The sequence below is a fragment of the Cardiocondyla obscurior genome, linkage group LG08 (assembly GCF_019399895.1).
Source record: "Cardiocondyla obscurior isolate alpha-2009 linkage group LG08, Cobs3.1, whole genome shotgun sequence".
Classification (NCBI taxonomy): Eukaryota; Metazoa; Arthropoda; class Insecta; order Hymenoptera; family Formicidae; genus Cardiocondyla; species Cardiocondyla obscurior.
Genome location: NC_091871.1, coordinates 1,460,884 through 1,486,549, shown reverse-complemented (window position 1 = coordinate 1,486,549; position 25,666 = coordinate 1,460,884). Strand labels below are relative to the sequence as shown.

Here is a 25,666-nt window from a genome sequence, read left to right as displayed (position 1 = left end):
GTCGCCAGGAGGCGCGAACGTCGCGAACAGCGGCAACTTCACGAGAGTTACAAGCGCCGCGACGCAAGATGGCAGGCACGGTACAGATCGGTGCGCGAAACTTGTTACGATTCCTCGACCATGTTCGACGCAGTTCCGGAACTTCCGCATTTTGTTGCGGTCGGCCGAGCTAACGGATATCTCAACCAAATTTGGATTCATCCCGTAAATGCGATCCTGAAGGAGACTGAGCGCGAGGGGAATACTCGAGATAACGCAGCCATGAAAGGGTACGACCACCGACGATCGAGTGCTGCCGAAAGAAATACAGAGCAACAGGCCGCGCTCGCCAGGAGGCTGCAGCCAGGTGAGAAACGCATCTTGCAAATGTATAAATTTATATCGTCATAGAACAAGATGCTTTCCGAAATGCTCGTCTGACGACTAATTTCGTCTCGATGTCAATGCATGAAACACCCCAGTTTCATTAATCCGCGCTTACGTCACGCGGGGACGAGCCCCTGGCGTACGCGATACCATTTTTTATTCCGCTTTCTACCGTATGTAAAATTAAAATGGCGAGGTACGAACCGCGGCGAGATCGAAGAGAGTCCCGCGGCGTTGCGACAGGGCGCGACGAAACAATACGTTTCGCGGAAGATCCGCGTTATTCGCGATGCATAATTCCCGATGTGTGCAGATATCGCTCTGAGCCCCCGCGCGATACTTGCATGCGAATGTTGCAATACGGGCGAGCGCGCGCGCATCGTGGAAGGAAAGCGAGAAGGAAACGGCTCTTCTTTCGGCCGAACTAAACTAAACTTAACTCGCGCTCGCGCGCGTGTAATTGCGAGCTAAGGATATACGGCCGTACGTATCGGGCTAGATACACCTGGCCTTTACGATGACCCATGCTTTCACCCGGTAGCGTCTTCGCCTCTTCGACTCGCCTTCCCCCTTTCCCCTTTTTCTCCCCCTCTTCTCCCCCCGTGTGCCTCTCGTCGCGGAATCGTCCTCGCTGGTCACCTACTTATCCCGCTGGTCGTGATGTAATGCACGAAAGGACGTGTGCAATTAGCGTCGAATCCCGTCATTACCAGATCTTCGAAATTTTCCGCGGCGATGTTGACCTTGCGACCCCTGAACCACGAGAGATAAGCCCCCTTTCTTCTCTCGTTCTTGGCGTGGAAGCCGACGTTCTTCGAATTTGTATTTTAACTTTGAAAATTTATGCAAACTTTTAGATAAATTAGATTCAAATAAGAGTTTTTTTTTTATTTTATATTTTTTTTAAATTAAATTATTATTATTTCTTAGATTACGTACGTTGAATGAATTATAAGGAAGCGATAAAAATGGGATTTATTCCAAGCCCCTTTCTTTGCTCCTATCTAATAATTGAATGATGATAATAATAATAATAATTTGTTGCGTGTAAAACGATAATGATAGTTAACAGGACGCACAAAATACGTCGTGCAAGTATGACGAGAGATACACGCGAAAGATAAAGCGTCAGCATCCTGCCGCCACGATGCCTATCAGAGAATAAGAAAAGGAGATAATGAAACGTTCGTATTGTAATTTAAAACATATAGAACGCGGAGGGAAATAAAACAAAACACGGCCGATTACCGACACCGGCGTCTAATCCCGTCAATACGGCAATTGTTCTATTAATTATTTATAACATTTTTTTTTTTTCTCATTAACGCTGCCTGACGGCGCGAAGTTAATTGACGAGACCGCTTCTTGCGACGTGTAAAGTAGAACGGAGGCTAAAGCGAGGGCGTGTCGCCGTCGGAAACGAGGAGGAACGCGATCCGGATTACGGCAAAGTTACATTACGGCTCGCTTAGATTACGGGGATAGATTAGACGTCGGCGTGGGTCTGAGAAAGCCAGAATATCGGGTATCCCCAACGGAATCTTATACGCGCCACCTCGGCATTATTCATTATCTTCCCGGCGATGATTTCGCCTGGCAGCGCAACCGCGAATCGCGATTGCGAAACCGAATCACTTCGAAGTCCGGGATCAATTAACGAAGTATTGAAATAATAAGAGAGATAAAAAGAGAGGGAGAAAAAAAAAAGAAGAAAGGAAAGGGAGAGACCGCTCTTACGGACGTCTTAATATTGCAGCGGTGGTGCAACAGTTGCTATTCGTTATTACGTGATTATGCTACTCACGGTTGATCATTTTATCATATCCGCGCGAGATCGGCAGTGCCTTAATTACCGCCATTTTTCACCGCGTTCATTACGATTTATTATGAGGGCGATCATCAGATCGATCAGCGGTCTGAAATTTCAAGGATCGCAGCTTGTGTAACGATTAAATTAATTGCCGTCTTAAAACTGCGCTATTGTTCCGTTGGGAAGGGAAGTAGTAAGATCGACAAAAAGACCGAGAAGAAGTTACAATAATTGTCTAATTAATTACTGTAATGCTATTATAAAAAACGCGCGTTTAAAAAGAAGTTTGAGCTTAGGATAAAAATACATTTTTTAAATTAAATTAGACGTTGATTAATTCGATATAATTGATCGTTTATTATATAAGGACAAGAGAAGTAAGATATTTGCGAAATGCATTGAGCTGAGCCGCGTGTCTTCTTAAACGTATGATAAAATTTGTTCGTCGGGCTAATGTAACGCATTTCGGTGCGTGAGCAGTCAGTGTAATCGCGATAATTCGCTCCATTACAAAGGTTACATCTTCGACTTGCCCGCAACGTTATCTCTTGCAAGCATCGCGAGAGTGGACGAGCGTACCGCTGCATCATGCGCGTACTCTAATCTCCCTTGTACCTTTCACCGACCGCGTGTCATCACGGTTCATCATATTCGGTCGGCGCGAGCTTTGGCTGCGCGCTCGCGATTCCGATGTACCCTCGTCGCAAAAGCCTCTCGTGCGATATTACGCCCCATAACTCGTCGAGCATACTCTTCTTAAATAAAAATCCTGCACCCCTGAAGACTTTGTATGAACTTCTCCCGAGCAAACAAAATCGATTGGCGGTTAATCTAATTTCAGCTTTATCCTAGCAAACAAATTTGATTGACGTTTAATCGGATTGTAGCTTCTTAGTCGATTTTTAATTAACTGTTCTTTCAGCTCGTAGTCGACGTGTTCTAAACATAAGAGCAATTCGCGTTCGCGACGTTCCGTCACTCGGCACGTAGAGCACGGCGTTAAACAGTATCCCGGTCTTACGTAAAGGATATACGCGGGAAAAGCCTAGCTTCGTTCCACCGTGCATACATCGCATAATCGCGGCGGGATTTTTTTTTTCTTTTTTTTTTATACCGCGCGCCGCAGAATTACCCTCGTAATGCCGACCGGCAATTCCGCTTTTCTCGCATTCCTCGTAAAGAAGAAAGCGATGAGAGGCTGCCCAGCGGGGAATCTTGAACGTACGCGATTCTCGATTACCGAGATCACTTATTAGCGGCTTATATTACAACCGCGAGGGATGTAAATGATTCGGATAACTCGGGACGAAGTCAGCCAGGAAATTCCAAGACCCTTTCGAAATTTTCGAATAATAATCATAATAATGTGGTCACATAAATTTCGTAGCTCGGTGATGAGACATGCCTGTATATCAGTACCAATAGCGTCCACCTCGGGTGAATAATAATTAACTAGTCATTATCGACGGCCGCGAGAAGATCCCCCGACTCAACGTGCAACGTTTCCGCGAACGACGAAATTCCGCGATCGCGTGGATCGAGCAATTTGAGACAGAGAAAGTGATCCCTCGACCCTGGCGAACGTTTCTTCGTTCTAATAAATTAGATGCACGCCGACCGCGCATTCATTCTTAAACTCGTGGGATGAAACTTGCTGTGGAAGAAAATCTCCCTCTGGCGTGAATTTCTTCCGTACAGTATTGTATATTGTTCGAACCTGTGGTTTTTTTTTTGTCATGTAAGAGAATGATATAAAACACGTTACGGCAGACGAGGCAGTATTTGGATTTTTTTATTAGAGTATCGTTGCGTTATACGATAGTTCAGAATGTTATCTCACGTCGACGGTCAATGGAATACGTTCGTCGCTGTTTACAAGGATCGTCGGAGAATTTAACATCCCTCGCGAATAATTGTATTAGCGAATGCGAATCGCTGGCGTTTCTGACTCCGGCGATTATTGCGAAATTTCGAAACGTAACGATGTCCTGACATTAAACACAATTGTTACGCGAGCGTAACGCGTTAACGCGGACCGTCATGCCGTAATTTCGCGCTTCACTGCGCGTTACTATCGCGCGATTATCGGCTGTCCGTTGAAAATTATCCAGCTGGGATTCATTCCTGGCCGGGTTGGCTCGGCCGTGGAACTTTCGTTCGGCGCCGAGTTCCCACTGTCAAAACCAATTAAGCCGCGCCGCCTTAGACTCTAATTCGAACGGTAACAGGTGCGCTAACCGCGGCGCGGCGCAAAGGCTCGGCATCCACGATCTAGAAATTGTATTTATCACTCATCGTCCGGAGGAAAGAGGGGGAGGGGAAGGAATCGCGACCGCTTTCACACTCGGGCCAAAAGCACCGCGGCCAGGATGATATCACGCGAGAGACAATGTCCGAATAACGGCCACGAATTGGAGTCGTCCGATTTTTGAAGGAGGCCGGCGTCTGACCTTTCGAAAGTGCTTTTTTTTTTTTTTTTATCCTCCTGCCTCTGTGCCGATCCCGCGTACCTTCTCTCTTCTTCGTTCGAGTGAAGAGGAGAGGAGAAAAAAAAAATGAAAAGAAAAAGAAGAAGCAACGTTCCCGTGAAAGTTGCCTCCTGGCTACTACGGAGTGCCGTCACGTCGCCTTCCTCTCCCCGGCGATCTTCCCTAACTCACCCCGCCGACCCCTTCGTTTAATCTCTCGCGAGAAAATTACCCAAATAATTTTTTTTTTTTTCTTCGAAGTAAGTGTAATACAATTAATAATACGAGTTGTAGATCCCTTTTTTTTTTAACTGCGACAGTCAGGAGAATAACTCTTCGCAGATTCCTCCGCGAAGGAAAGAAAAGACGAAGCGATTCGAATTCATGAGCCGCGCGTGTAGGATGCTTGACTCGTTCACATTGTGAATTCGAAGCGATTTGAATCGCCGTCCTGTTCCCATCGTTACCCGCGTCACGTGCACGTGAGAGCCGCGAGGGAGAAAAAGAGAGAAAGAGAGAGAGAACGCACGCACGGAGCTGTCGCGCGAGCGTGCCGGCGAGCTTCCCTTTCTTCCTCTTCATTCGTTTTCTCATCTTCTCTCCCGTTAAACTCTCGTGTCAATGAGTAAAGGAGCCTCGCTTTCGCTCGCCGTCTCATCTTTCCCCCGCGGGCGATTTCGAACACCAACCAGCTGTTCGACGCTGCGATGTACGGCGACGTATACGCGCTTTTCATCACGCGTGTCTGCGCGGTAAGCGATAGCCGCGACGCATTTTCTCTCCCATCGACTATCATCTCTATAATCCTAATCCTTTGTGAAACGTAAAACTGCCCCTCGTTAAATTATTCTCAGTTTTCTCTCGCTTCAAACCTTATTTCTAATTTATGAATCACACTATGCTGTTTATTCGCGATTTATTTACAATTTACCAAATCGTGAGCAAAAGTTTAACGCGAAGTCCTTCTTCGAAGAAAGCACCTAAATACATCGGTGATTTGAAACATCACGACTGAGAAATTTATGCAAATAATAAAAAATCTTAGCGCAGACGTGAGTTATCAAATTCGCGTATTACTATCATCATCGTGATCATTCAGATCGTCATATGAATTTAATTTTTATTTTATTTTACAAAATTGTACAGATTATTAAGCGCGACGTATAAGGCTAATGAAGGTCTATTTCCTCCCTCTTCTGCTTTCGTTCAGGAGCGCTGATCGATCGTATCCGCGCGAAGTAAATTGCTCTTAATAATTGAGACGCCAACTGCCTCGCGCTTGAGATCTCTTCTTAAAATCGCGGGAGCGAGTGCCGCGCGTGTCCTACGCATTTCCCAAGCGCGATCGGAGGCCTAAGAAACGCGCGGAGGCATTATTCGTCAAGTCATCATGGGAAATCCTCGTGCGCTATACTTTATGGATTCCATCGGGCCTCGTCGTCAAGCAGCTCGCGAGGATTCCTCGAGAAGCGCTTCGTGAGCGAGAAGAAACAGGGGGGGTGGCGAGGGAGAGGGGCGATGGAAGACGGTGGCAGAAGTAAGGGAAACGCTTGAACGAAATCTGGCGACGAAGCGTCGTTCTCGTCTCTTGATTAGCGGTTGTTTAGGAGCAGTGAAAGTTCCTCCGCTCGGGAGATGCGCTGCCTTTTCGGAAAGAGATAAAACGCGGCTTCCTCCCGTCCTCCCGCACGCCTCTTTCCACCTGTCCACCTTCTCTCGCTCCCCGTTTCTTTCTCTCCCGGTGAGAATTGATGAGAGAATTGTTGCCGCTGTCGCGCAACACTCGGCGCGTTCTCATGCGGAAACGCACTGAGAAAAAGAAACCGCCGCCACGGAGAATTAAACCCGCGGCCCACCTGCCTCAACGAAACCTGGACCGGGTCGGACGTCCTTTTTTTTTTCCGTCTCTTCCCTGTTTCACCCCGGTGTGTTCCTTAAAAATGTTGGGACTTGAGTAAAAAATAGTACGTTGATTGTGCCTGAAAGAACAAGGATTAAAGCACCGTGTTAAACTAGGCGAGCCAATTGTCGTGAGATTAATCTTCCGGAAAAATAGCGTTGCAAATTTCTAGAGAGAGAGAAAGAGAGAAAAAGAAAAAAAAAACGACCGCGTGAAGAATCGATTTTTCTTCAGTCCACTCGAGTTTTACTTCGCAATCGTTTAGAAAACAAAGTGCCGTGATTCGACGAGTTTTATTCCTCGATCGTTTCTTTTTGACCCTTTCTGTTCGAAAGAAAAAAAGAGAGGCGATCCGAACGGATTCGACGGCGAGAGTTTCGTCGAATCTCGAGCATATTCAAATTGATAAAGGCATAGAATAAATTGTGAGACGCAGACACACGGTTTTATGTAAAAATACATAAAAAAAGCTTTATTTCGCCACCGTTTTCTTGCAAAAAATAAGTATAAAAAAACATCTCTCCTTCGCTCTAGTCGTCGTAAACATCAGCATCATCATCATCATCATCATCATCATCATCATCGTTATTGTCGTCGTCATCATTATCATGGTAGTCGTCGTTGTGATCGATATTATCATCATTCTCCTCGTTATCGCTAACATCGTCGTCGTCATCGTATTCAGCATCGTCATCATCATCGTCGCCTTCAACTTCGTCATCGTCGTTGTCTTCCTATCTCGGCGTCCGCGCGAACAGCCCAGCGATACGTCAATACGGCGAGTATCGTCGTCGCTGATCATGTTAGAGGTATGTGAGCGGTGTGTGCGTGTGTGTCGGTGAACGGGGGGGTAGGACGGAGGGGCCGCGATGGGGATAGCGGTGAATTGACTAGTATGGCCCGCCGGATCCGCCACCGGGTGTCCCGTAACTCGTGCTAGGTCCGCTCGGTCCGGTGCCGCCGATGCCGGTGCCGCCGATTCCGCCGCCGATTCCACCGCCGTGGCCACCGCCGATACCGCCGCCGCCGATTCCGCCGCCGTGGCCACCGCCGATACCGCCGCCGCCGATTCCGCCACCGATTCCGCCGCCGATTCCGCCGCCGTGGCCACCGCCGATGCCGATACCACCTCCGCCAGACGTGACTTCCTTCTACGATTCAAGAAAAAAAAAAAAAAAAAAACGATTAAACGATCGGATCAGAACTGGGATAATGTACGCGCTTTGAACCTTCCTCCTTACCTGCGTCTTGTACTTGATGAAGTAGACCTCTGGCTTGCTGGGTTGCGTGGGCGTGATGGTGGGCAGGCTGATCTCGGGCGCCTCTTCGGGCTTCTTGACCAAAACGTAGATAAGCGTCTTCTGCTCATCCTGCTGCGGCAGCGCCGGGATCACCGGCGCGGTCGGGGTTGGCGGGGTCGGGGCCTTGATGAAGATGATCTTGTAGTGCTTTTGCGCCGGTGCTGGCGGAGCGATCGGCCTGATCGGCCTGTCCTCGGGCGCCTCTGGGGGTGGCACGTGGACGTAGATGTGCTTCTGGATGAGCGAGCCACCGCCGCCGCTGTAGCCACCGAATCCGCCACCGCCTCCACCACCTCCTCCGAAGCTGCTGAAGCCGCCGATACCGCCGCCGCCGCCAATTCCGCCGCCAAGGCTGAACGCTGAGCCGCCGCCGCCACCACCGAACCCGCCGATACCGTCGGAACCACCGACAGCTCCGCCGAGGCCGCCACCCCCGAAGCCACCTCCGGAAGGAGCACCGTAGCTGCTGCTAGGCTGGCTGTAAGAGTATCCGGCTTCCGGCCGCGCCATCGCCGTCGCGGCGAGCGCCAGGATCTGCAATTCCAATTCGATCGTTGCTTAGGTCTTCCGGTTAAATATCAGAATAGCTCTCTCATTTCGAACCTTGCCCCGTCATTTCTCTTTCCAGCGTATCACGATTACGATTTTAAGTTTAATCTACCGAACCCCTTTCTTCCCTTTTCGTCATTTCACTTTCTAGGCTCATTTTTATTTATTATAATTATTATTATGTGCTAAAATTGTGGAATTGTATGGGCTGATACGATCTTCCGCGCGGTTAAAGTACAGTATCTTTTGTATAATGATGAACGCAGACGCGCGGAGGGATAATATTATTTATTTAATGTATATTTGCAGAAAAAATTCCCACGCGTTTTTTAATTGATACGATAGAATAAAATAGAGACGCTCTCTCTCTCTCTCTCTCTCTCTCTTTTTCGCTCGGAAACAACGCTTTCGTCTAATTTTTCTAAGTGAACAATGCCGGCCGCGCGTTAATCTCTCGCTCGTTCACGAGTCCTGGCAAACGGAGCAGTAAACGTTATTCCGAAACGAGCGTTTAAGCGTTTGCGAAGAGTCTTCCGGAAGTGCACAGCGGTGACTTTACGAGCCACGTCGGGCGCATCCTTTTCTCTCGGCGCGCCGGTCGCGCTTAGCGTTTCGGCGATCGTTGTTAGCGTTACGTAAGTCCGGGAAGGGGAGAAAATTCCCGATTATTATATGCTCTTTAATCACGCGAACGAAACTAGAGCAGTAGCACAATCACTGAACCGGTTCCTGGGTTAGTCACTGTCACGGAGTACATTGACACCGCACACAATACTCCCTGTGCACCCTCCCTCCCCCTTTACTTTCTCCCGCGTTCCGTTGCCACCCGGCCACGGTCCCGATTTCGATCTCGATCGCGTACGAACGACGAATTCTTCTCGATCCTCTCTCCCTCCCTCTCGCCGTTCTTCCGGGAACTCTCCCGTGCGCGCGAGAAAGAAGTGAAAAGGCGAGGCACCGAGAAGTATACGGCGGCGGAAGAACGTAAGGATGGAAACGTAAAATGGGCCCAGAAGCGAGAGAAAGGGAGAGGGACGGGTGATGCTGGAGGTGAAATCGGGGAGACGAGAAATCGTGGACGGGCTACTCACCACGAATGCCCTCATAGTTGCTGCTGTTCCTTGATTTGAGGACTGATGCTCCGCGGATGTCTTGTAGCCTCCTTTTATACGGGCCGGCCTGGGAGCCCCACTCGATGCCGCGACCCATCACCTATGAGATGCGACGGAGCTATTGCAAATCTCACTCCCTTTCTCTCTCTTTCTCTTTCTTTCCTCTCCCTTATTCCCTCCGTCAAATATCGCTTCTTCGCGCGGTGCCGTGGCTGCTCAAATTCATACCTCTGTACTTTCGTCGAGATCGCGTACGTTCGATCCGAACGAAATCGGTTGCGTCCACTCATGACACAGATGCGTCATGTGGCTTCAATGACAAACGAACGTGAGAAATGGACCGGTGCTATGTATTACATCACGAGGATCCTAAAAAACAGACCCGATCTAGCTTGGTCGGCGTAATAATAATGGAATGTTGCTCGCGACAAACCCTCTCGACGGAACGGCTCGCTGTCGGTTTACTTTGAATTTATTAATCGCGATATGCTTGCACGTAAACGAAATATTAGGGTGAGTCCCAGGTGTGCGCTTCAGTTAGATCATATTAATTTATCGTAGTTCTGTCTGAGCGATTTCATCGGTGGGTTTTATTTTGCGTTTGAGACGCTGTCAGAGGTATAGAAAAAAAAATAATAAAAAAAATATATATATATATATTTCTCGCGTCTTTAATTTTAGGAAAGAGCGATAAATTGCCGCGATAAAATATTTCAAAAATATGCAAATCTCGTTGGTATTATTGACTCGTCGAGTGTCGCGTTTCACAAAGCCGTTAATGACGAAATTTTAAAGATATTGCGCAGTCATTATCATTACTTATTATAAGACTGTTAAAGAAAGACAATATTTCGCGGATAGTTAAAGAAAGATTATAAATGCAGGCATTATCCCGTCCGCAAATTACGCTGCGGTTCTCTATAAAAGTTTCAGCCCACTTCCTGCAGTTGCCCGCAACTTCCTATGTCGGTCGATTTTCGCCCACGAAAACGCTTTCTTTGGCTTTGAATTTTCCCATCGCCGGTCTTAACTGCCGATTGCTCGTCGCCGACAAAGGAACATTAATTAGAAACATTAAAACGGACCCGAAGACCTCTTATCGCTCGCCATTTACCTCGTACCTCCGTCTAATAAATAAATTACGTAATATATTACACATATTTCTTTAACACGCGCGACATGTTACGCGTGTTTCTCTGCTAAGCGAGGAAATCCGTGCAAAACGCCCGTCTCGCTTTTTTTCCCTAACCGAAACGCGAACGTTTCGCGATTGACTTAAGTACTTAATTCGCGGTAACCTAATGCTTTCCGCCACCGGTGGCTGGAACAATGGAATTGGCCGCTTCCGCGATCCGCTGAGAAACGGGCAGGAAGAGAAAATAACTTAAAAATTTCGACTGCAACTTCCTCGGAAATGCCTGGCGTTTGAGCATACCCTGTGGGCGAGAAAGGTAAACGAACGAGAGAAAAAGAGGAGAAAAAAAGAAAGAAAGAAAAAAGAAAAAAAAAGAGAAGAGAGGATAAGTCGACAAGCCGAAACTCGTTTTTCATCGACATATCGGTCGCTCGACGCTGAAAATTAGAAGATCCTACAATCGTGCCCGTGCTTTAGTAATGTACCTACTTTAACCGGCCTGCTTCACGACTCATTTTGCGGCGACGCAGAAAAGTGGATCGCAAAGTGGAACGAGTTCTCCAATTCAGACGCACCGGCCGACGAAAAGTCAGCCTTGCCAGGTGATAGTACCCTCTCACGCACGTTCGAGGCCCAGCTTCTCTATCGCATAGATGGCGAGAAGCCTACGGTTGAGCGGTTCAAGAGTGACATAATAACGTAACTGACATAGGCCTTTGCGCGGCTGCTGCTCCCCTTCTTGCACCCTCGGCATGCAAGCGCTGCGCATCGATCGGCTCTTAATTTCATTAATTACTCATCACACATCATACGATCATGAAATGAATCCACGCGAAAGTTTAATTACTCCGCGACTTGATTTTGTTGTTGTTCCATTTTTCTCTTTTAATTAAATTCATTATAATCGTTTAAATCAATTAAAAGTCATTTAATTCGGCTCATGGTTCGCAGACTTACACAATGAAGTAATTAAAAGGCGGAGAGAGAGAAAAAGAGACGGAAGAAGATACAAAAAAAAAAAAAAAAAAAAGAAATACGTCAACTAAAAATAATGACCAAGCGAGAGAGTTTTTGGTCGCAAAAGGCGCACTCGCTACACGAATTTCTCCCGCAGAATCCCTCATGCAGCATATTCTGAGTGATAGATTGCAGTAAAAGCAGATATTTCTTCAGCCTGATAGATAGACCTTTCGGAGAATCTAAAGCTTGCATGGCCAGCGACAAATTGTAAAATTATCGCCGGCCTTTATTGCGAAACCGAAAGTCTTCGGCTCGCGAGGAAGCTTTTGCCGAGCGAGAGGAAGAGGGAGAGAAAGGAAGAAAGAAAGGGACTTCAAGATCCATTTGACCCAAATTCGATACGATTCGACGAGGACACGAGGCTCCTCGTTTTCTTCTTCGTTTCCCAGTCGAGAGGGGAACTTAACTTTCCCGACGGAGGAAGCGGCGGGAATCTTTCCTTCCTTTGTCGCGTCTTCCTCCTCTCGACTGTCTGAGCGGATTCGTCGGATCTAGATCCTTATCGATTGCACGGGATCCTCCGATCAACGACGGCCATTGAGGACGAGGACGAGCACGCGAGAGAGAGTCGCGCCGATGAGGCTCGCCGTGTATTGCGAGTCTTCTTGAAAAGAAGAACCGCAGTCGGGACAAATTGTTTTGCAGAATTTGATTGCTAAAAGATATATATTGTATATATATTTTTTTTTTCTTTAATCAAATATTAAAATATTAATTGCCGTCGTGACTAAATAATTATAATAATAATTAAATCGATTTGCTCTTTCTTTATATATTTCACGAACCGCTAATCGAATTACTTTGTTAGGTAAGATTAGAATAAATTTATACATTTCGATCGAACGTACTTTTTATCGCCGCATCGAAGCATTGCGATTTTAATGACTCATTAATATGCTATTCTGTTACTCAATTAAATCACTTTTTAACGGAAGTATCATAGTTAAAGACGAACTTCCTCGCTACGTTGATGGAACCTCCCGCGGCGCAGAAATTCGTATCGTTGCGAGATAATATCGCTGGCCAGAGAGCGCCTGAGTTTTTCCCGACAAGCGTCGCGACGCGTAATGTAAACGTAACGTAATTTGCGTCACGTGCATTACGCTCGTCGCCGCGAATGTGGAATAAGCGTGAATAGAAGCCCCTGCTTTTCCGCGAGCGTTGTGCAACACGCGAAGTGCCCGCGCGCGCGTGCACGTAACGCAACTTTGTGCCGGCCATTATGCGTAAGTATCTTAGAATATAATGATAATGATAGGATACGTCCTCGTAAATTTTACGCTCCCGCGAGGTAAAACGCCGAACCGCCGGGCATCCGTACCTACACCTACGAAGGCAGTGAAATCCGCCGGGAATCTCATGGCGCGAATAAGCGTGTTCGCGCTCGCAAAAGCAGTGACTTTTTGCGCAAACCCCAGCTACAACAAATGCAATAAGCCCCGAGCCACAAGAAATTGACTAATCGTATTAAAATTTGAAGGAACTAATCGAATATAGTTGGTTAATTTCTTGCAGCTCGAAGCTTATCACATCGTTGCGCGGCCTGATGGATCTACTACGAATATTAGTTGAAATATTAATATCGACTTAATTTTTTTTTTTTCCTTTTTTTTGCGACAGATCCGTAAAAGCGTTTCGAGAACCGTATTTTCTCACCGTGCGTAAAATAAACCAGCGATAGGTACCGATAGTGTCCTCATCGAGAACGCCGGATAATCCGCGGGGAAAACTTTTTTTTGTTTCTTCCCACCTTCTCCCTCCGTGGTCAGCTATAAATTAACGTTGCGCAATATTTATTGCGAGACTCAATCGAGCGAGGAGCCGGGCAAGAAGCCGAGTGCAAGAGTGCCTCGGTGGAAGGCAAAGTGAAATAAGAACTAGCTCGATCTAAGGCAGTGTACGACTTCGTTTGGATCTAGAGACGCCCCCGTAAGATCGTCGCCGTGACACGCGAGTCAAATGAGCCGCGTGCTATTCACTTCGTGACGGAGTGCCTCGATCAACGTCGAGCACCTTGCGTTTTTACTCCCTTTAAAGTGCATGCACACATCGAGGTTGCGCATAATGCTTTATATATGCTAACTCGCGTGGGTTAGACGCCTCTCGAAGACGAAGAGAGCGAGCGCTTTTCTATTCGCTGACCCGGGAAGGAAGACCTTTCTACCTTCGAGCGTTATAGCGTACGCCGGGACGTCCGGTTGAATCTGCGCGGGATCGAGATACAATTTTCCCGTTCACCTCGGGTCTTACGCGGCTTAATTGCATGCCCCTTCGCTCATTGCTTTCGGCCCGAACGTTTTCCAGCCGGTTCGGTAAGAGCAACGAGGCTGCCCGTTTCTTCGTCCGCTGTTCACCAATCTCGCCTCCATCCTCTTTCACCGTTCGCGAATACCCACTGGCACCGATTTATACCCGAAATAAACACATTTTATTCCCACAAACGCGAGGATATCTCAGCTGAATCGCTTAATTTGTCCGGAAGACGGTAAAAGCGCGGTAAATAAAAATAAAACTCAAGAGAAACCCGCGCCGAAGTCGACGAGTTAACGAAGTGAGAGAATTATTTAATAGGCTTAACGTATATACGAACTATCGAAATTAATTAATTAAAAATCAAACAAGTTAGAAATGAGAAGGTAGAAATAAGATTAATTAAAAATTCATATATCAAGTTAGAAGGGAAAAAATAGGAAAGAAAAAAAAAAAAATCAAATAAATACCCGAGTCGTCGGGATATGTCAAATTATAATTTTAAATTGCGGAAAGAAGATCCAGCTGACAATCAATTACGTTGTAAGCCGCAGATCGTCGATAGCGAGACATGACATGTATTAACGAAGCGGCGTTCAAGTCTCCGCCGTCGTGGTTTCTTTATCGCCTTGTTCGATTTGTTAGCCTCGCCGTCGCATTTCCGCGGGGATAATCGTGTTATAATTGTAATGCCACGGAGAAGAGGCCGCTACGCCGGCCAGACTCGACGATTTATCCTTATCTAACACTTTCTCTCCTTTCCAATACTGTCGCCGGTATCGGAGCCTCATCTCCGGACCGCTCATCTCGCGCCGTGATTGTCAAGCACAATCGGGCCTTCGCGAATTTTCGGCTCAATCGGCTGATTGCATAACGCGCGTTCAGGCATCTCTCGGAGAATCGCCACGATCGCGCGATTCCTCATTTACTGCTATGCTATATTAAAGAACTCCACATACCAAATAACTTTACGATGACTTTCTCTCTCTCTATCTCACCGTCGCTCCCTCCCTTCCTCTCACTCGTTCTTTTTGCGTTGACATCTTACAACAGTCCTGCACTAGCAAAATACGCAGGGAGAAAGAGAGAGCGGGTTATAAAAGTTATTATAAATTGATTTAGGAGGAAATTAGATACAATATTGCGCCATCAGCCTGCAACCTGCTCGCTTCCATTAAGCGCGCGATGGATCTGAAAAACATATCGATCTGCAATCTCGCGGTTAAAATCGTGCCGCGCACGAGATGAGATTATCCGCGTTAGGAGTTACGAAAGGGAATCTAGACCTTCGTTTGCTTAAAGCCTCTGGCGAACTGATGCCGTGGAAACGGAAGCGGTTTAATATCGTCTTTCGAGAAGGCTGGCTGTCGCACCTCGCGGGGGCCTTGCCGGCGTCACTTTCGATTAATCGGCGCGATCATCGCCGTAATTCCCACGTCTGCTGATGTAATCTAGAACGGGCCGCCGCGGATCCGTCCTTTAATGGGCGGGATAATTGGTGCGCGCCGAGTTCTCGCTCGATATCTATCATCGCCCGTCATAATACTCTCAAGGTAGCAGTTAATCTTTCGCTCTTTTCATTTTACGTTCATTGTTCAATGCACACTACGCGCGGGACCATGGAGTCCGACGTCCCAGATGCACCAAGTGCGAAACGAATGACTGACGTAATAATTGATAACGATGAATTGGATATCAAAATATCAGACAGTCTTTCAAAGAAAAATCAAGAAGGAAAAATGGGGGTTTTTCTTTTTTTTTTTTCTTTTTCTTTCCTGTCTCTTAAGATGATATGAGACTGATGATCGGTATTTATGCCGTACATGTTTACTTATTCGATGCGAGAGAACGATGCCGGACCGCTCATAAATCCGATAGCAATGTTTATCAATCAGATGGGGTATCGTGAGAAACTGTGTGTTGTATAATAGCGCCGATCCTCGCCGGTAGACGGATATAAACCGTAGGCCTAAGCGGCGGCGGGGCGCTATACACTTTCCAGGAAGTATCTAAGGCGGAAGGGGTACGTGGTCACCGGGGTCAGGAAAATCGATACGTGCGCAAGAAGTCGCATCACGATTCTGCATCTCCTGCTCGGTATAACTGACACCGCGCGCAAGCGGCGACTTCTTCCGGTATATATCTCTCCCAATTCATCACCCGGCGAGTCGGACTTCTGTTTGCATTTAGTTTCCGGCACGGATAATTTCATTTCTTATTTTTTTTTTTTCGTCTCGCAAAATAAAGAAAAATTATTCGAGACATTAATTAATATATTTTGCCGAAGACATGCATGGATTTCGAAAAGCGTGAGCTTATGCCCGGCGCGATTCGAGAAGTCGCGCGCGTTTGAAAACTCCCACGCTATCGGGAGAGACATAGGAAAAAAAAAAAAAAAGGAGAGAAAGAAAGAGAACATCTCGCAGAAGAGGGATCTTGCGCGGGTGACATAACGTATTGTAAGTGCTGATCGACGCGAAATCGTCAGGCGCCGGTAACACCTAACCGGGAAGTGAGGAGAAGACGCGTCAATAACAGGTAGACCCGGCGCAGGACTGAAAAGCTGTGGGAGCGCGGTGCCAAGCATCATCGGCGGTAGTAGGAATGTTTCTATGGCCGAAGAAAGTTAAGAATTTTCACCTCCTAGAGAAAGCACGCCGCATGACGCATGTAGATATTACGCCACGTGGAGTGAACTCCCCCCTGCAGCGAGACGGCCTTCGATCCGTCGTCGTCGCCGTCGTCTTTGCCTTCGTCGTCAGTACAATGCACGTCTTCACTCGCTGGATCGCCGCGCTGAATCTTCTTTCTTGCCATCCACCGTTTTCTCCACTTATTTCTTTTTTTTTTCTCGTATTAGAATAATAAATTTGTTACGTACAACGTTTGAATTAAACGTGGTACTTTGCCAATCAGATCGATTAATTAAATATCGTTAAAATAAATTAATATATTTCTTTTAAATTTTATTTAAAAAGTAAGAATTTTTTTTTTCTTCTTCAAAAAGCACTTGTGTCTTTGTTTAATTAAAATTCCAATAGCGGCTCGGTTCCGCGCTCGAAGAGTTCATTCACTCTTACAACATCAGCGTGACTCGTAATTAAGTCAGCTAATCAGTATAATTTATATTTCAGGAGACGCGTGCGGCACAAATTTTCGAAAACCATCTCCATTCTGATACAAATACGAAGTGTAAGTAGCGAGAAAGCATGAATGACGAAATTTCTTCTCGGACAAACGCACGATGCTAATTAAACAGAACGTAATCTCGAGAAAAAATCTTTGAAATTAATATCCATTTGCGGTGATGAGCACCTACTCAGAATTTCATCCGCACCACCTCGACGTCGCTTCTCGGATCCGCGAAATTGCGAAAGAGCGATCCCCGGAAGCGACCCGCGCAGAAATGCGTAGTAGCGTAAATCGCGATAGGCATCGTCGGTCGCATCACCTCATGTTCGAGGCACCCAAGAGTCGCACGACTCTTACGCAACGCCACGGATTGCAAGCATAAAGCGATTACGTAGCAGGCAAGTAAATTTCACACTCGGACAGGTGGCCGAAATGTACAATAGCATAGAGAAATGAGTACCGGTATTCCTGCGATACCCGCTTAAATACCGTCGAGAAGTTTCACATCGCTGATAGAGGTGGCCTGGCGAGAGGCATCGCGCACGTATTGCAATAAGGACAGCGGTAAATCATTGATGAAGTCATGTATTAGTATTAATCATAAAATGTGTACATTTATACAATTTATGTCTTAACAATATATATACATATATATACTCAACGTATAACTTTAAAAAAAAAAATTAATAAAAAAAAAACGTAACGCTAAATTAATAAGATGTGATAAAACTAAAGAAATATTTTAATATTAGTTTTTAAGTATTTTAATATTACCGTAATTGACGCAATTATAGCAGTTTATAGTTCGGTCATACTTACAAAAAATTACTATTCCTTCAAAGAAAATCTACATTGCTCATAATTTAAATCCTGAATGAATGGCGACCATACCGAACGTAAGATTTTGATAAGTCACATTTCTGAAACCTGCGAGTTCGATCATATTCTGAAAGTATGAAAAATACGAAGAGTAATTATAAAAGTAACTAAAAAGGAAAAGATACATTAGATATCTTTTTTAACGTAGTATAAAAAAAAAGTTAATCCAAAAATAATTATAGGAAAATTAAATGCTGAAGATTTTAAACAAGGCTCTCAACTTTATAACTCGACAGTATAATTACGTTTAAAATAAAAATAAAATACATTTGGAATAAAGATTTTATACCTTAAAATCCTCTTGTTTTGGAAATTTTCTTATACTTTCCACGAGATATTGATAAGACTTCCATTGGCCTGCGATTAAATGTCCCATCACGGGTATTATTTGAAAAGAATACTGATCATACAACCTGAAATAAATAAAATTTTTCTATTAATTGGTTTGGATACATTGTCTTTTTACGTTTACTATCATTTTAATCGTAATATGTACCATTGTATTAAAGGTTGATTGTCGATATGACTAAACTCTAGACACAAAAATCTCCCCCCTGGCTGCAATACTCTGTACGCCTCAGACAGCACCTGTGCCACAAAAATTAATATGTATTTAAATATAAATTGAGCGCTAAAATCTTTAGTAAATTTTAATTCAAAACTAATATTTGTAATAAATTAATAAATATACATAAATATAATAATATATTAAGTAATAAATTCAATATGCTGTATGTACCTTATCGATACGAGTTACATTTCTTACACCAAACGCTATCGTGTAAGCAGAGAAAGAATCATCTGTAAAAGAAAGCTTTTCTGCATCTTCCTGTTTCCACGCAATGTCACAATTATTGTTCTGTGACAAATTTAGGGCGTTTGCCCGATTCTTTCCAACGTCTAGCATATGCTGATTTATGTCGCACACCGTTACGTGACTGCGCACGTTACGTGGGTTCGGTGTGTTCTTAAGAAAATTAATGTACCGAAACGTAATGTCGCCCGTGCCACCAGCAGAATCCAAGAGACGAGTGCCGTGAGTGGGCCCCAATTCCTGTATAAATATATCCTTCCAGATGCGATGGATCCCCACGCTCATTACATCGTTCATCAAGTCGTAGGACTTAGCCACATTCTCGAATACAGAGTACACTACAAAAGACATTTCTTAATTGAATTTTTATGCAAAAGTATAACCTCACAATTTTCTCAGCTACAAATCTTCATTCAAAGCGAAATAATAAAATAATAAAATAGTAAAACCTTCACCTTTCTCCGTTTTTTCGCTCTCTTTAACCGTTTCAAAGCCAAAGTTCGTCGGCTTGTCGTCTTCAAAAGGCACGCCGGCTGGTTTCGAATAATCATGTTTAATCAGAGCAGCTTTCAGACATCTGTTTAATATTCGGCTTCTCCTGACGACGTTCATGCAGAGACCCTCGTAAGCCATCGTCCACGTGCGGACCGTTCTAAAAGAGAAGCAATGACTGGTGAAACGCTGGTAAACAATACCATGTGGCACTCGATGTTAATTTATTAATTACAACTGCACTTCCCGGAGAAATCCAAAGCCGTTCTAACCTGATCTAACCATAGCCGACCGAGTGATATGATTGGCGAAGAACACTCGGGATGCTAGCGTGACCAACCTCAACGTTAGAAGGAGACAAATAAACCCTAAAGTTGAAAGACACCGAGGTCTTTAAACTGGTACAGGTTAGGGCAGCTGATTGAGTCAGCTGTGAGAAGCAAGTCTGGAGTTCGCGCGTCGTACAAAGCGGAGCTAATCGAACGGTAAACACGTGCCAGAAAAAGAACCCACCGACCGATATGACTTCGATTAATTAAATTAATTAGATTTCGGCCGGGCCTTCCGTTCGAATGTAAATTTTAATCGCGCATCTAAATTACAAATGACTTTTCAGGGTGGTGCGGGGAGACGATGATGCTGCCGAAACGCTGAATGACTTCGAAGTGGTGCTGACGGTGCAGTCGGTCATCGGGAGGGAATCCAGCGATTGACGGAGCCGATAATTAAGACGATTACGCAACGCGGTAGCCCGCCCTTAGGAAAAATCGATAATTTCGAGCACGATGCCGCTTCTGCGCCGTGGTGTAACCTCTCGAAAGCACCGCGCGGGTCGGTAGAAAGAGAGAAAAGCGGCGGCGAGGGAGAAGCGCTGGCTCCGGCATTATGGTACGTGCTCGGCGAATTCGAATTTGCAATCGCAATTCGCTTGAACTGCTTGCCAGGCGACGCTTTGCACGTCGCTTGAGTGTATTAATGAAAAAAAAGGAGAAGGAACGGGAACAAGAGGGTATTAGGCACCTCCCAGCTCGTGCGAAATCGTGTGACACTGTTTTAAAGATTGTTACAAAACATAGATTTTGCACAGTTAATATCACCTGTGTGATTTCTTTAAAGGCACAATTGCAAATTAATATTTATGCTTATGCTTTAAATTGCTGGATTTAGAGTAGAATATTTAGTTTTCTCTTATATAATGGTTTTTCTTTAAGAAAATGTACATCTTTTAATTTTTTTTTTTACAGATCTAAAAGCAAGAATCTCCGTTGGATACTGTGAAATAGTTTAAATTACCACCTGTTAGAGAAATGCTGTTAACGTTTCTTTATATAATAGCCACCATCATGCAAGCACGAAGATTAACATACATTAAAGCGACCTTAGACGCTATCTTCGAGAAAAGTCGAAAGCGTCCTTCCATTGCGCTTAAGATCGACCCTTCTATTACGCTTAAACCGTCTCGCCGTAAGAAAAAAGGTGATTAATGAGCTGGATTTTATTAATGAGTGTTTAATGATGAATAGGTATTATTCGGAAATCTCTTTATGCATAGAGGGATTTAATTTATTACAAGAAACATTAAGTTAGTTCATTAAATGTATTATATATATTTATGTACGATTTTTAGACCGACTGGGACACCATGTGGGTGATAAATTTCTGAGCTGTCAATTATGCACCAACAATTATTGCTCGAGACTTGGTGATTTGGTGTCCTACAATGAAAACACGAGATTATACACCATATATCCCGAAGTATGTACAGCTGCAATTGTTACTTCGCTTATATTGCATCTGTAAATGCAAAAAAAAATAGAAAAAACGAATTTAATCGCTGTTGTTTTTTTCAGCAAAAGGTGGATCTGTCCAAAAGATGGTTAACCTACCCACGTGAAAGTTTATTTCCCCTGTACACAAGTAACTGCCATCAGAATCTGAACGAGTCTAATTTGCACTTTCTCGTGGAGGTATACATTGAAACGTATGGATCTAAGGCCTCGACGACTTCTGCAAAAGTACAATGTCCAAGTTTTTAAGTATTTCTTTTATTGTTACACATTTCGCGTGTATGATTTATATGTAAGCCTCGAAAATATCTGTTTTTTTTTTTTTCCTTTTTTTTATTTTTTTTTAACAAGTGAAGTCGAAGATTTACCGTGCCTTTATGCGCGCTGTTTTACAGCTCGAAGATTATGGTCTAATCACAGCGTGGACGATGTACAATAAAAATATGAGCTTTATTTTGAAAACAGATGTAGGACATATTACGGAATTCATGTCTGGGATCATGAGAGGACAATATTACATTAATAATGGCTTATTTGTAACACGTGTTCTATGTACATATCGTTCTTGCATGCTGAAATCTAACTAAACCGTGACAACTCGACGTCCATTTCTTTGCTTTATTTTTTCTTTCAGCTGTTTTGGTATCGGGAACACCACTTGCTTACAGCGATACCGGATACCTTGACCCACCGAAGGATAAAAGTTAGTTGCTATTCTCAGTTCTTACAATATTTAATTTTCAGCACGCAATAATTGTGCAATTAATTATTTTTTACAGATAGCTTTTATGCATTGTGCGAAGCGGTAGAGGACAAGTATTTCCAAGACATGCCTAAAATCGCCAGAGTACGCGGCATGAGCATACAGTCGCAAGACAAAGCCACCGAGTTCACAGACGAGTTCTTTGAGGAAGTGAAGAAAGACATTGGTACGTTGGACGATCGTGACGCCTCGCGGAAAATTTTATACGTACTCTTCAAAAATTTTTTTTTTTTTAGATACTAAATCTTATTCCGCGCCGGCGACATGCGCTTCATCTCCAACCAAGAAGTACGGATTGGGATTGGCAAGAACTCCGTATAATCTTAAGTATTTACCAGAGAATGTACTGTTCGCTGTAACTGGGTGTTCATCCGAGAATGATTTTACTAACGTTCACTTGCCGAAAGACACAGAAAAAAAAGAGAATGTTAATATTAGCAATGAAGAATTTAAACCTGTTGAGGAAATCAAGCCTACCAAAGAAGTTGATTTTAAGTAAATATAATATGACTATATTTATATTACAAACAATTTAAAGAAGAACACTTTTAATTAAATGATATTAATTTACAGAAAGCCCGAACTGGTGGAGGAAGAGAAAATCTTTAGCAAAGTCTTAGTCAAACCACCAAATGTGCTCATTTGTACAAATTCAAGATCTCCCGATACAATAGACAACCTAAAAAATTTATTAGCGAAAGTATTGGAAGCAGATAGGTGTGTTATTAAAGACTATATCAGAATCTATAAATTTCAAAATTATTAAACAATTTTTTCTTGATATTTTTTTTAGATACGTTATCCATATATTCGACTGGGACTACGAGCGCTGTAAAGCTTGGATGGACGAAGTTACCCTAGTTGTCCTTTGCGGAAACGCGACCGCGGAGCTTAATACTCATCTTGTGGAGTACATAATACGTGGAGGCAAACTCTTAGCGTTGTGCTCCGATATGCTGAACATTTTGCTACCGTCATTCAAGATTGCGGAAGTGCGCGAGAACGAGCTCGTCCACTTCTCGTACGGTAAATGGAAACGAGTGCGCATGATGCATCACGTTTTCTGCTATCACGCGTCCCCTTTACGAACTCGATTTTCTCAGGATCACGAAGACGCTAGGTAACATTTTTACTGTGTTAATAAAATAAAGTATAACAACTTTATTGTAACAAAAAAAATACTACTACTATTATTATTGAGATTTTATTTTCTTTTATAGAGGGTTCGCGCAGAACACTCCGTCGTCGACTAGTATCAAGGATAGACGAGGAAACCTACACTCATTTGACGTGAAGGTATTAGGGAAGGAAGAAACGTGGCACAGTCCAAGCATACTGCTTGCAACTTTGCCCAGCAGCGGCGGCAAAGTGGTGTTCTCCCAAATTCACTTAGAAATTGATCCGATGCAATACGAGTACGAGGAGGACAAATTCGATGTGCTAAAAAAAAGTAACACCGCACGTCTTGAGATAATCAGCGACCTTCTTAGTACCCATTTAGGGCTGGAGGTGAAGCGTGACACAAATCAACCGTCTATACAATTCACTCCTGGTTTCTTTTTAGGAAAATTTGAGGTGAATATTTTTAAGACTGAATTACTTCAATAATAATAATAATCTTAATTATACAACAGCAATTAATTTAATAATTATTATTTGTAGATGAAAATGAAACTGTTTGAAAAACTGAAAAACGAAATGAATGAGAATAATGAATTAATAATAGAGAAAAAAATTAAATTCTGCGCAGACAACGAAGATATGCAACTGTCAGCAATAAAGGTTCAATTTTGTACGAAAAGTGAAGACGCGCGATCACCATCGGCCACTTTTCTTCCTATCATGATGCATATGTGTCCACCTAATTTTTCAACCGTAGATTATTTTGAGGTAAACTCTTTATTAATTAACGCTAATCTTGCATGTATTATCTTTAACTTAATATACTATAAAATTCGAATTTTATTTTCAGAATCTTTATACAAAGGAACTAGGACGTTTAGTAATATATACGGATGTTTTATCATCGTCTATGAACGTGATTCAAGTCCCATTAGAACACGGGCTGGCGGTCATCACGCGGCAACAAACTAATGGACGAGGTATTACTGTTCGTTTTTACTTACATGATGAAATTATTTAATAAATATGCTACTTTCAGGGCGATATTCCAATAAATGGCTTAGTCCAAAAGGTTGTGCCATGTTCACTTTGCAAGTTTATATTTCTGCAACGTCAACTGTCGGCCGTTTTATATCGATTCTTCAACACGTTACCGCTGTGGCACTTGTATCAGCTATAAGATCCATTAAAGAATACGAGGTAGCTTATATTTTACGATTACAGATTGTGACATTAAGTTCTGTAAAAAATTAACATTAGTAATATAATATATCAGTCACAATTTTTAATATCTAGTTTATTTAAAAAAAAATTAATTAATAGCAATTTATTTCAGGATATTGATCTCAGAATTAAGTGGCCTAACGACGTCTATATTGGAAATTCAATTAAGATTGGTGGTATAATCGTGTCTACGACGGTAGTGCACAGTCAAGCAATATTTTCTTGCAACATTGGTATGCAACAAACCTGCAAAGGGATCTAAATTTTGTGGTCGATCTATTTATTGTAATTAATAATTTATTTGAGACAAATATGCGTTCTAGGTGCTGGCATAAATCTCTCCAATAGCAAGCCCACGTCTTGCATTAATGACGCGATTTTGCAGCATAATCAAAAATATGGTACAAAACTGGAAACGTTTAGCTTTGAGAAGTATTTGGCGCTGGTGTTTAATGAATTGGAACTTTTGTTAGATATTCTACAAAGCGGAAACACGGAACACTTCTATCAACTTTATTATAAATATTGGCTGCATACGTAAGAATTAATATAATTTAAAGAACTTGTTAATTTTATATTATAATTTGTACAGTAATTATTATTTAAATATATATATATATATATATATTTTTTTTTTAGGAATTCTAATGTTATGGTAACGTTTATAAATGGGAGAAGGGAAAACGTTACGATATTGGGCATCGACGAGTACGGATATCTGTTGGTGCAGGGCCAAAAGGGCATGTTCACTGTACATTCCGACGAGAACACTTTCGATGTTTTTAAGGGGTTAATAGTACCAAAATAAAAAATTATATCTTCGTTAATTATTACTGAAAGGTGTATCTACATGTTGATATCGATAATAAATAAGTGTACATACAACGTACAGTTTTGTATATATAGTACACATATATTACATATATATATTGTACATATATACGTATATAATATAAAGTTTTGTGTGTGGGTGTGTGTATCTGCGTGTGTCAACCGTATAACACAAAAGTATACACACGCATACATATATACATATTATATATATATATATATATATATTTACTGTATTGTTAAATACATTCGGTTTGCTTGGGGATTTTAGAGAAATAATTTTCTTTATTTTACATATATAATTTAATTAGATTACGTTCGATGCTCTCTGTACGCGTGTCTACGTAACAAAATGGAGAACTTGTAATTTTAATTTAATATTATTTTTAATTTATTTATATTATAATTACTATTTAAATTATACAAATATAAAGGTGTCTAGTTATACACATTTTCTATTTCGTAGTTCTTTTTGGCATGACGGATTTGCGTTTTATATTTAACACTTACGAAGATCATGAATGACGGAGATGCAAATCTAGTATTTAAAAATAAATTTATAAAAAATGTATTCAGATAAAATAATACAAAAAAAAAAAAAAAAGAAAAGTAATTGATCTTACGGAATCGCCAAATTTATGCGCGAATAAAAGATAAAATATTATCGATTTAGTATAGTGGTAAGATATATATTGCTAAACAATACATACC

The 25,666-nt window shown here is 43.0% G+C and overlaps 2 protein-coding genes and 1 pseudogene across 7 annotated transcripts; 1 reads left to right on the top strand and 2 right to left on the bottom strand.

The window, feature by feature from the left end:
* The first annotated feature begins 66 nt into the window (after window positions 1-66).
* Window positions 67-25,564, top strand: Hcs (holocarboxylase synthetase-like protein). Of its 5 annotated transcripts, none has more exons than XM_070660607.1 (19): window positions 67-346; window positions 17,046-17,103; window positions 19,845-20,116; window positions 20,473-20,704; window positions 20,856-20,983; window positions 21,079-21,243; window positions 21,372-21,567; window positions 21,650-21,718; window positions 21,795-21,944; window positions 22,015-22,273; window positions 22,352-22,495; window positions 22,572-22,898; window positions 22,999-23,353; window positions 23,441-23,668; window positions 23,751-23,880; window positions 23,940-24,100; window positions 24,237-24,357; window positions 24,448-24,661; window positions 24,764-25,564. In XM_070660607.1, exons 4-19 carry the CDS (start codon window positions 20,536-20,538, stop codon window positions 24,930-24,932), a joined length of 2,985 nt encoding a protein of 994 aa, XP_070516708.1. In that variant the 5' UTR covers window positions 67-346; window positions 17,046-17,103; window positions 19,845-20,116; window positions 20,473-20,535; the 3' UTR covers window positions 24,933-25,564. The 5 variants fall into 5 exon arrangements, with proteins under 5 accessions (XP_070516708.1, XP_070516709.1, XP_070516711.1 ...); XM_070660610.1 differs by lacking the exons at window positions 67-346; window positions 17,046-17,103 and adding an exon at window positions 19,613-19,713 and having other exon boundaries at window positions 24,448-24,525; window positions 24,598-24,661; XM_070660608.1 differs by lacking the exon at window positions 17,046-17,103.
* Window positions 6,865-9,812, bottom strand: LOC139104829 (RNA-binding protein cabeza-like; annotated as a pseudogene).
* Coq5 (ubiquinone biosynthesis protein COQ3, mitochondrial) lies at window positions 17,613-19,716 on the bottom strand. Of its 2 annotated transcripts, XM_070660629.1 has the most exons (6): window positions 19,501-19,716; window positions 19,192-19,388; window positions 18,662-19,074; window positions 18,419-18,510; window positions 18,212-18,335; window positions 17,613-17,989 (listed from the first exon to the last, which is right to left on the bottom strand). In XM_070660629.1, the coding sequence occupies exons 2-6, from the start codon at window positions 19,367-19,369 to the stop codon at window positions 17,900-17,902; spliced, it is 897 nt and encodes a 298-aa protein (XP_070516730.1). In that variant the 5' UTR covers window positions 19,370-19,388; window positions 19,501-19,716; the 3' UTR covers window positions 17,613-17,899. The 2 variants fall into 2 exon arrangements, with proteins under 2 accessions (XP_070516730.1, XP_070516729.1); XM_070660628.1 differs by lacking the exon at window positions 19,501-19,716 and having other exon boundaries at window positions 19,192-19,482.
* Window positions 25,565-25,666: the final 102 nt, after the last annotated feature.